This window comes from Euprymna scolopes, chromosome 9, assembly GCF_053919585.1.
Source record: "Euprymna scolopes isolate OS-2025 chromosome 9, ASM5391958v1, whole genome shotgun sequence".
In the NCBI taxonomy this organism is placed as follows: Eukaryota; Metazoa; Mollusca; class Cephalopoda; order Sepiida; family Sepiolidae; genus Euprymna; species Euprymna scolopes.
Genome location: NC_136490.1, coordinates 38,883,644 through 38,896,143, shown reverse-complemented (window position 1 = coordinate 38,896,143; position 12,500 = coordinate 38,883,644). Strand labels below are relative to the sequence as shown.

Genomic DNA, 12,500 nt, shown 5'->3' with positions numbered 1-12,500 from the left:
TTTTGTAGTGTTTGGCTTTTAACTGGACACACCCACAAATACATACACAAAGACGGTTTATCTTTATATTTTATATGATAAATGATTGATTTTTAAATCGCATTATTTAGAACCTAAAGAAATTCTCACTACTTCTCAAACAAATATTTTGATATTTTTCTTTATCTTCCATACATTTACAAAGTGCTTGAACTTGTCTGTGTGGGCCATAAATAAACTTGCAATGGGCCGCATGCTTGACATGTCTGCTATAAAAAATATATACTACATGGACAGTATTGGGAGGTTTTTAGAGTAGATTTCTTTTATGGTTTTGGATAATCTATATTTACTGGATGTTGTGGGAAGTGACGGTGGTCTACTGGTTAATGACATGGACTGACGACCTAGGTGTTCCAAGTTCAAATCCAGTTCGTTCCAAAAAAAGCACTTTCACTTGGGATGTTGGCAACCTTCATGTGGCCCCTCTCATAAGTACCCGATGTCTTATTAGAAATAATTCTGACTAGAAAATTATTGTTGAAACCAATGCCAACAATAGAATTTTTAGATTCATACGATATGATGATGATGATGATGATGATGGTGATAATTCATGCGATATGATGATGATGATGATGATAATTCATGCGATATGATGATGATGATGATGATGATGATGATGATGGGGAAAATTCATGCGATATGATGATGATAATGATGATGATGATGGTGATAATTCATGCGATATGATGATAATGACTGGATGTTGTGTTGATTAAGTAGAGAAAGTTAAAAGAAAAAAAAATTGTATTCATTCTTTTGCGGAGGTCTGTTATCCTCATCTTCATAGTTGTTGTTGGTTTATCACATTTCGGCCAACTCTTCCTCTGGCCTTCTCTGAGGCCCATAGTACAGTGGATAAAGGCGTTGAGTCTCTACAGTTCCAGGTGAGCATTATCTGAAAATAGTGGTTTCAATCCTACCCAAGCAGGTCAGAGTACTGATTGGCCAGAATGTGGTGAGACAACAACCATGGAAGGCAGTAATTACTGGGGATAAAGTGACAAGATTCAGCCTTCCTATCCTGTCACAGTTAATCACCTGAGAAGGACGGGGGACGAGTTGGCCGAAACGTAGTGAAACAACTATGAGGATGAGGATAACGGTTTGCAAAAGAATGAATATACAAATTATGAAACCTCGTCTCGAAAAGGATTCCAAAAAACGAAACAAACATTTTTTTTTTAGCTTGAATTGCAAAAAAAAAAAAACAGAAAGAAAAAAAAAAGGGAAGGAAAATGTGTTGCTTTTTTACAAAACAGAAATTGTAGATTGCAAATTAGTTCCAATTTTTTTTTTTTTTTTAGAACTTTTTGATACATATCTTTTTAATTATTTTTTTATTAATGCTAAAACGTGACTGGGCATTTATTTTCTTTTTCTTTCACATGGCCTTAACAAGTTGTCTGTAGAGGCATAAACATTTATTATTTGTACTCACTAGGAGTTCTCACACATCAGAGATTTCTCACTGACAACAACCGGTGGTGTTCCCTACAGTCTGAGTGACAAGATTTCCCCAGATTTCCAGTAATCTCAACTATCTTTCAATAACCTTTGCAAATTATTTTATCACAACAACAGCCGCTTAACATTCACTTCTTGCCGACGACGACCATTGGCCTTCACTGGAATTTGGGTGACATTAAGCCTCCCCAAGGTCCCAGCACTCTTTGCACTTATTCAGTGGAGGTCTGATTAGTGCTCTTTCTCCTCATTTCTTCCATCGTACTTGACCTTTCAAAATTATTTTGTGTCCTATCAACTGAGGCTGAAGCTTTATTTTTTTCCTTTGGGTGAGGGGACATACATACATACATACATACATACATACATACATTTATATCATCATTATTATTATTATTTAGCATCATTATTATTTATTATCATTATTTATAAACAAAATTAATAATTAAATTCATTATTCATTGTTATTATTAATTATTTATGATCATTGTTATGTGCTCGTCCAGAAATCATTTTAAGCAAATTTGAATTTTTCCAATACCTTTCCAATGTTAAGAATCACTTTCTAAAATCTCACAAATATGAATTATTTGGAGTTCTCTTCCTTGTTCCTTCAGTTGTTTTTAAAATGGTGTCGAATAGCCATAGAATTTGATTTTCTTTAAGAAATAAAACTACTATTTGTATGTTATTTTTGGAATACAGTATTTTTTCCATGACAGGTATGTACATCGGACAGATTTTTCTTTATTTCTGTGTTTTAATATAGGCGGAATTCTTGACAAGCAATTATTTTCTTTTTTTCCAGAGATTTCATTCCGTGTTTGGTTATGCCATGGCAGTTTGGAAATAATTCCTTGCAGTCGAGTCGGTCATGTTTTCCGGAAGCAACACCCTTACACATTTCCTGGTGGTAGCGGTATCGTGTTTGCTAGGTGAGAATGGCATCACTTTTAAGCGATAAATTTTTCTTTTCTCTTCCGCATTTCATTATCTCTAATAACTCCAAAATAATTAAACAAAATCTCGCCTAAAATTCATTTCAATTCTGATTCCAGACGGTCTAAGATAATTCGTTTTAATATTTAATGCTGCATACATTATTTAATGATAACTAAAAGATATTTATTGTTTATGGTATAAAGTATATATGTATACACACATATATATTTTTGCATACATATACACATTCATATTTTTACGTACATATACACGAGGTACGGGCAAAAATGGTGGGGAAAAAATAGAGGGACATAGTTTTGAAAGCCGGTTTATCATAATTCTTTTGTAGGTTTCCGACAACTTTTTGATTGTAGCTGAAAGATGAAAGCTTAAAATTAATTTGTTTTTTGTTTAAACAAAATAATTTTGTTTAAACAAAATAATACATTTCCATTAAGATTCAAATAAAAATAATGGGTTCATTATACTCCGTGATGATTATTTAATAAATACCGAAAATTTTATTAAAATTGATTAATTTCTTGATTTTTTGGTGAATTTTTAAATAAAAAGTTAGGCTCAAAATTTGTATACATTTTCAGCATCGTCTATTCATTTTGCACGTACCTAATATACACCTATCTGTTTCCATAATTTGCTTTTTATTACCAACTAGCGGGGGGTACCCGGCGTTGCCCGTGTGTTTGGCGGTGTGTGTGGTTTTGGGTAAATCCAAACTCTGAGGGGGAGGGGGATTTTTAAAAAAGTTTTGGTAGGTGAGTATGAGGATCGCACCCGAACCTTTGAGGCAAAGTTGGAAATTAAAGTGTGAAAAAAAAACATGGGACGTTAACCACTGGGCCACTGTGTCATACTATCAGAAACACATTTGAATTTATTTAATTACTTAGAATTGGCAGGTGCATGTTTTAATGACTTAATGAGGTCAACTTTGACTGCGGGGTAGTATTTTATTTACTGCGGGAACGCTTTTTCTATTTTTATTTTCCCAAGATGTTGGGGGGGGGGCAGCTCCCCATAAAAAGATGATTGTCCAAATTGAATAGCAATTGTCTGATATAAGGAAAATATTTCCACATTGATCAAATCTGATTGCTTTCGGACATTCCTGGCGATCGCGACTGGAAAAATACCGACAGAATTAGTGTCGCTTTCATTATACGAAAAAGCCTAATCCACATGCAGCGAGCAAAAACTGTTGAGTATTTATCTTTTCAAAGTCGAGCAAATTAAATAGACAGGCGACCTCCGTTGTTAAGATATTATGATTTATATGTGATATAAAAAGTTTTAAGAAGTTGTGAACCGAACGACCGCTTCTCGGAAAAAAGCCTTTCTTGGACATACACAAAAAGCGAACATACATACATACGTACACACATTTTCGCTTTTATATTTATAGATATGTTACCGCTTATCAAGGCCCAGGGTTCACTCGAGGATAAATGGACCTTGGGTTTACTTTTAACAGCCTCATAACTCTTGCTTTCTTTATTCTGTTCTCTAGTCCTCACATTCCTTGAGCTATGTTTCTGACAAAAGGGAAAGAATTGCTGTTGAGGGGGGGATTTATCCATATAATAGTTATCGTTGCCTAGTTTTTTGTTTGGTTGGGGTTTTTTTTTATGTTAAAGCGAATTTTTTTAACTCCTTACATCAAGTGGCTTCATGTCTTGTCTGGAGCGGTTTAAATATGGATAAAAGAGATTTTCAGTTGGATAGTGAGCTTCACCGTTAAATGACTGAAACTAGTGAATAGAATGGGCATAAGCAGCATCGTGGTATTGTTCCATAGATGGGATGTTCTAAGAAAGAAACTTTGTTAATTGAAGTTTCGTTTAGTTTTTGTTACAGAAAGAAAAAGAACGGAAAGTTCATTGCTCTGATTATAGCTAGGCAAGTTCGACAGGGATTTGAGCTGAACTTGCTGGAGGTTGTTGAAACGAAGAAAACATTTTAAACACACATATATGTACATATGTATATGCATGCCCACACACACACATATATATACATTTATACATGAGCATACGGGAAATCGAAAAATTAAAAAAACGAATCATAAAGCAAAGTGTCTCCGTTGCATTTAATAATATTTGCTTGAATATTTATACATATATACACACATATATTTATACGCACACAAAAGGAATAATAACAACCCAATTCGCTAGAGAAATTCGGATGAATTGATCGATTCAAACAGATGAGTTTGGCAAAGAGTAGCTACTAAAAATGAGCTCAATGTTATGAGAACAGAGCTGGTCATAAAATTTTAGTGATGGGTGTTGTAGTGTAGTGATTGCATCTGTCAGACGAGTTAACACCCTCACACCTCCCTCATTGTATATATATATATATATATTAATTCATTGGAAGAGATGCACCCCCAGACATGCATCTAGGAGAAAGAAACTCTAAAAACCTGCGGTCTGCTGTAGATTTTATCCTGTGGCAGTTATCTGCACCGACGGAGGTTAGCAGTAATACCAAAAAGTGTGGATGGTTCTACACATAGCCTTCACCACTATAAACAAATCATCTCTGTGGATTTCCGAGTAACTTAGTTGTTGTGGCGGAACCTTGGACATCGAAATCGACAGAAAGAAGAGGCCATTATATATATATATATATATATATATATATATATATATATATATATATTAACAGCCTCACACACACGCGCATATATATATATATATATATATATATATATATATATTAGTATTTCTGTGGAGTACTGCTGCCACATCTGGAGACGTGTTGCTCAGACCTTCCTCCTCTGCTTGGACAAAGTATAAAACCGACTATGAAATCTAGTGGGCGATGGTCTTTTCATCTCTGCACTACCTCTTTCTTACCAAAAAGGCATTGCTACTCTTTCTCTACTCTATCGTTATTTTCACAGCAGTTGCTCGACTGAGGCTCAATCCATGGTGCCCCCCTCCTCCAGTAAAACATTTGCAACAAAAATCTTTTGAGCTACAATCCCTATCAATATTTTCTCTTTTTTTTCTCTCTCTCTCTCTCCCTCTCTCTCTCTCTGTCTGTCTGTCTCTCTCTCCCTCTCTCTCTCTGTCTGTCTGTCTGTCTCTCTCTCTCTCTCTTAAACTAAATGAAACTTTCATAAGTAAAGTTTCTTTCCTTAACTTGCCCGGCTATGGAACACAATACTGCAGCATTGCTTTTTGGTTGAGTACAAAATGGTCATTTTCAAGTCCAATGTAAACAAATTCTTGTTGAGTTACCCTCTTTAATAATCAAATTCTACCCGATCACCACAATCATTACCAATCATCATGATGTTGTCTCACCATCTACATGACACTCATTTAACCCTTATCCCCACCCAAGCAGCTTTTGACCTTGATAAATAGAATATATATAGTGGGGGAGGGCATTCGGCCTGATCGTAAAATACACTTAAATATGATATTTCAATTTGTCCAGATTTCATATATATTATTATAGTCGTGATTTCAAAAGTAAAAAAAAAAAAGTATTTTGGGTGCCGTCAGCTAGAATCGAAACCGAAATTCAAACTGTAGCATTCAAAGCTGGTGACGTTACCACTGTACCACGTGACACGCATATGAACTGATTAAAAATAAAGTAAAGATGGATGTACAAAATGTATAACGATTTTTTTTCAATTTTGACCCATTTTTGACGCCTTAAAAACTATTTTAATCGGCTAAAGACCCATAAAAGAACAGCCTATAAAAAATCCAATCATTTTAGGCCCCGAGCGCCGCTCTGTGACTTTTAGTTTCGGAAGAGATAGAATTGGAAAATATGGAGACAGACAGACAGACAGATAGACATATAGCCTTTTATATATTAGATGCATTGTAAACCAGTAATGATATTTTAAAATGCTTAACATTTTATTCTATGATGCTAATTTTGGCATCACAGAATTGAAATTGTTAATGTCTCTCTTGGAATAGTGTGATAACGTTCTCATGGCATCTTATTGACTTCAAACGCCTGTTTCACGGCTACTTTTTTTTTTTTAATTTTTTTTCTCCAGCTTTTTTGTTCGTTTTTTTTTTTTTTTTTTTTTTTTTTTTTTGCCAAATAATGAAAAACGTTTGTGATACACATGGAATATGTATTTTTTTTTTTTAATACTATTTTAACAAAGGAAAGATAATGAGAAAAATCAAAAAAAAGAGTAAAAAAAGTTATAATTAAGCAGAAGATTTAAAACTTTTCACAATGTTTTCTAAAAGTATATAGATATATTTTTTATTACATTTTCACCCCAAACAAGGCACATTGCCACTTTGATGTATTTTGCTCGATTACCAATAAAACATTACTTGGCCTTCGGGACAAATCAAAGTGTAGTATCTGTTCCGGCAGATACTGCAAGCTATGACGAGCTAGGACTAGCTATGACTAGCAAAGACCAGATGTGGGGGCAACCCGACATGCCTGACCTTTAACCAGCTCCCATTTCCCACCTCTCGGGAGCTGGTCCCCTTTATCCCTTCCCCCTCCCTTCACTCCTCACATTAAAAATCGGCCTTGTGCCTAATTTGCTCGGTGGGGGAGCAAATAAATACCACCTGTTCCGGCAGATACTGCAAGCTATGACTAGCTAGGACTAGCAAAGACCAGATGTGGGGGCAACCCGACATGCCTGACCATTAACCAGCTCCCATTTCCCACCTCTCCGGAGCTGGTCCCCTTTTTCCCTTCCCCTTCCCTTCACTCCTCACATTAAAAATCGGCCTTGTGCCTAATTTGCTCGGTAGGGGAGCAAATAAATACCATCTGTTCCGGCAGATGCTGCAAGCTATGACTAGCTATGACTAGCAAAGACCAGATGTGGGGGCAACCCCACATGCCTGACCATTAACCAGCTCCCATTTCCCACCTCTCGGGAGCTGGTCCCCTTTTTCCCTTCCCCCTCCCTTCACTCCTCACATTAAAAATTGGCCTTGTGCCTAATTTGCTCGGTGGGGGAGCAAATAAATACCATCTGTTCCGGCATATACTGCAAGCTATGACTAGCTATGACTAGCAAAGACCAGATGTGGGGGCAACCCCACATGCCTGACCTTTAACCAGCTCCCATTTCCCACCTCTCGGGAGCTGGTCCCCTTTTTCCCTTTCCCCTCCCTTCACTCTGCACATAAAAAATCGGCCTTGTGCCTAATTTGCTCGGTGGGGGAGCAAATAAATACCATCTGTTCTGGCAGATACTGCAAGCAAAGACCATATGTGGGGGCGACCCCACATATAAGACCTTGGTCAATGTAGGGGTAACCCTTCATACCAATTGTCACTATCCAGCTCCCCTACTCCCCGGGGAGTTGATCCCCATTTCCCCTTCACTCCTCACATTAAAAATCGGCCTTGTGCCTAATTTGCTCGGTGGGGGAGCAAATAAATACCATCTGTTCTGGCAGATACTGCAAGCTATGACTAGCTATGACTAGCTATGACTAGCAAAGACAAGATGTGGGGGCAACCCCACATGCCTGACCTTTAACCAGCTCCCATTTCCCACATCTCGGGAGCTGGTCCCCTTTTTCCCTTCCCCCTCCCTTCACTCATCACATTAAAAATCGGCCTTGTGCCTAATTTGCTCGGTGGGGGAGCAAATAAATACCATCTGTTCCGGCAGATACTGCAAGCTATGACTAGCAAAGACCAGATGTGGGGGCAACCCGACATGCCTGACCATTAACCAGCTCCCATTTCCCACCTCTCGGGAGCTGGTCCCCTTTTTCCCTTCCCCTTCCCTTCACTCCTCACATTAAAAATCGGCCTTGTGCCTAATTTGCTCGGTGGGGGAGCAAATAAATACCATCTGTTCTGGCAGATACTGCAAGCTATGACTAGCAAAGACCAGATGTGGGGGCAACCCGACATGCCTGACCATTAACCAGCTCCCATTTCCCACCTCTCGGGAGCTGGTCCCCTTTTTCCCTTCCCCTTCCCTTCACTCCTCACATTAAAAATCGGCCTTGTGCCTAATTTGCTCGGTGGGGGAGCAAATAAATACCATCTGTTCCGGCAGATACTGCAAGCTATGACTAGCAAAGACCAGATGTGGGGGCAACCCGACATGCCTGACCATTAACCAGCTCCCATTTCCCACCTCTCCGGAGCTGGTCCCCTTTTTCCCTTTCCCCTCCCTTCACTCCTCACATTAAAAATTGGCCTTGTGCCTAATTTGCTCGGTGGGGGAGCAAATAAATACCATCTGTTCTTCGGATGCGGCACTTCCATTTCTCGTTCTCTTTCAGTGGAGGAGAAATCCTTCACGACTGAGACAATTTTTATTTTTGTACCTTTTCTCCACGTTAAAAAACGACCCTGGTGTCTAACTCCATCCCGTGGGGAGGCATTGTAAATAGGTACCATTAAAACACGTTACATGTGGACATATTTTGTCAAACATAAAAATACACTAGTGGAAGTGATCCATAGCTTTTAGCATTACTAGTAATTTTAAAATCACTTAATATTTATATTATCACTACTAGCAGTGGAAGGTTTTGTTTTAAACAAAAATCAAATAAAAGATAAAAGAATCGTTTGGGCATTGGAAAATAAGTACATTTATTTCCAATACCTCAAAAAGTTCCAAATTCCGATTCTGATTAATTGTCCCTAGCAGGACCCGTTAACCGGCATTGCCTCGTGTCAGCATGCCTCCCACTTGTAAAAAGTTTAAGTATGGATTTTGTTGGTATTGCCCAACTCCCAACCTCCTCATTTTAAGAACGACTTTTGGAATAGACGCACCGAACATTCTCATGGTAAGAATGGTTTTTTGAATAGACACTCCCCAACCTACCCCTGATTTTGTGTGTGTGTGTAGGGGGCGTTGTCAAAATATCTTCCCCAAATTTAACCTTGATAATTGCTGTCATGATCCCCATGTGCAAATACTATGAATCAACCTGGAAATTTTGTGTGTGCCGTGTCGGTCGGAAAGGAGGGTTTTTTGTAAGTAATCTGTGCTTCCACCTTAAAATTTAATAATCACATGATTACATGTTCAATAATAACGTGATTAAATTTTACCTCTATAAAGTTTGTGAATCATTTATAATATAGACATATTGTCAATGCCAAAAATGTAGAAAAAAAACTTATATTTACATCAAGCGAGATACGCGTGTTCACCATAAAGATCCATTTTTAGTTAGAGGGTATGCGTCGGTCTAGAAAAGAAAAAAACAGTGAAAAAAAGAAAGAAAGAAAAGGGAACGCTCCGTCATAAAGCAAAGTAAAATAAAAGCCAAAAAAGTAGCGTCGTCAGTAAGTACCTTGCCTGAAAACTTCTATTAAATATTAGTCTGTTTAAAACGCAAATAGACCACAAATATACAAGTAAACCAAAATAATATTTTTTTAATAATTTCACAACTTCAGTTTCTATAAAATAATTTTGTGCTTATGCACCTTTATTTATCGGTATTTTCTACAAAACTACTAATAAAAAAAATTATATTGTTTAATATTCAAAAAACTACTTATTTGCAGACAATTAGAATGCAGTATTATTTTTTTAAATGCAAATAGGTCACAAATAACGTAAGTAAACAATGAGTTTTTAAAAAATAATTTCGCGACTGTCTTTTCTATAAAATAATTTCGTGCTTATGCACGTAGATTACCACCGCTGTATTTTGTTTTAAATAGTCATAAAAAATTATATTGCTTAATAATCGAAAACAGAATCTTGCAGACAATTAAAATGCGGTATTTGTTAGCAGCATACTACTTCCCGTTTAAAATTATAAAAAAGTTTAGTGTATAAAAGTAAGAATAAAAAATACAAAATAAGTTCCGTCCGTATTGTTTGTAAGTAAAGGAAAGGTTTATAGTGTTAAAAAAATGTAAAAACTTTTGTGTGTGTTGTTTAAAGTTGAAGAAAATGTTATTCCAAATAAATAAAGTTGTTTTCAAACAACAGATACCACATTAAAAACGGCCTTGTGCCTAATTTGCTTTGGTGGGGAAAATACCATAGGTTTACAACAACAGATGCCACATACAAATTTCTTATGTCTAGCCTATTAGCCACTATCTTGCGTAACTTAAAAAGATTTTTCTGACACATTCAGGTGTTTAAATAAAATCCTAGGAGCTACAGCATCACAATCGCATTAACCTACAGAGGAAGTAGTCCCGAATGTTACCCCTATCACTAAAGTCCTATCACTGCCACCAGTAAACACTGCAGATTGTTATACACAGGGTACGGACACTGTGGTTTCGCCATCCGTAACTGATTCATGAACTCTTAGCACAGCCGTTAAATTCTCGTCCGCCGATTCGAAAAATAATTAATTCTCCCTGAAAACCTTATGGCTATTCTCATTGTCTGACACCAGAATTTCAGAATACAATCCTATGCACTAAAACGAACGATCAAGATACTATCCTACATGGCGTCTATAGATACACGCTTATATATATAAGTTTTTCGTAGCTCAGGCATTGACAGCGAAGGAAAAATATATTTCACTGCACATTATATTATATTTTACCTCATATTTCATTTTTTTTATATTTCATGTTACATTATATTTCATGTTACATTATATTTCATGTTACATTATATTTCATGTTACATTATATTTCATGTTACATTATATTTTATTTAACATTATATTCCACTTCATATTATTTTTTATTTTACATTATATTTCATGTTACATTATATTTCATGTTACATTATATTTCATGTTACATTATATTTCATGTTACATTATATTTCATGTTACATTATATTCCACTTCATATTATTTTTTATTTTACATTATATTTCATGTTACATTATATTTCATGTTACATTATATTTCATGTTACATTATATTTCATTTTATAATTTATTCCATTTTACATTATATTCCATTTTACATTATATTTCATTTTACATTATATTTCATGTTACATTATATTTCATGTTACATTATATTTCATGTTACATTATATTTCATGTTACATTATATTTCATTTTACATTATATTTCATGTTACATTATATTTCATGTTACATTATATTTCATGTTACATTATATTTCATGTTACATTATATTTCATTTTATAATTTATTCCATTTTACATTATATTCCATTTTACATTATATTTCATGTTACATTATATTTCATGTTACATTATATTTCATGTTACATTATATTTCATGTTACATTATATTTCATGTTACATTATATTTCATTTTACATTATATTTCATGTTACATTATATTTCATGTTACATTATATTTCATGTTACATTATATTTCATTTTACATTATATTTCATTTTACATTATATTTCATTTTACATTATATTTCATGTTACATTATATTTCATGTTACATTATATTTCATTTTATAATTTATTCCATTTTACATTATATTTCATGTTACATTATATTTCATGTTACATTATATTTCATTTTATAATTTATTTCATTTTACATTATATTCCATTTTATATTATATTAAACTTTAGGTTATATTTCATTTTACACTGTTTCATTTTACATTATATTTAATTTTATAATATACTAGCGGGAGGGGGGTACCCGGCGTTGCCCGGGTGTTTGTAGGTGTGTGTATGGGGGGGGGATAAGTAATAACCCTGAAACGATATTAAAAAATCGGAAAAAAAAAGACTGAAAAAAAAACTGCTGTGTGTATAGGCGGGGGAGTAAACTAAAGAATAAGCGAAGTAAAAAAAAAAAAAAAAAAAGAAAGAAACGTTGTCCGCGTGTCTAAAGATGTAAAAGAAAAAAAAATACTTTTGGTCGTGAGGCTGGATTGAACCCGGGAGCCTTGACGTGGAGGTGAAACAAACTCCAACCACTTAACCGTGTAGGCCAAGAGTAAGAGGAATTGATTTCAGTGTTAAAATAAGGCTTATAAAGCGAGTGAAAGAGGTTTGATTGACAGATAGCCACTGAATGAGGTCATCGCGGGAGCGTTACGAGATGACGTAGCAGTATTTTACTTTTTTTTTGTTTTACTTCACATTAGCGTTTATTAAATTACGT

General features: G+C 35.2%; 1 protein-coding gene across 3 annotated transcripts in view; it reads left to right on the top strand.

Annotated features, from left to right (window-relative positions):
- The window catches only part of LOC145284505 (polypeptide N-acetylgalactosaminyltransferase-like), an 848,687-nt gene that overhangs the window by 759,466 nt on the left and 76,721 nt on the right, over positions 1-12,500 (top strand). For all 3 annotated transcript variants that reach the window (XR_013868854.1, XM_080133386.1, XM_080133387.1), the window contains exon 10: positions 2,318-2,444. Coding sequence is in view for 2 of the 3 variants with exons in the window: in XM_080133386.1 (XP_079989512.1) it covers positions 2,318-2,444 (127 nt within the window). In the remaining variant the exon portion in view is untranslated. The remainder of the gene's footprint in view (positions 1-2,317; positions 2,445-12,500) is intronic.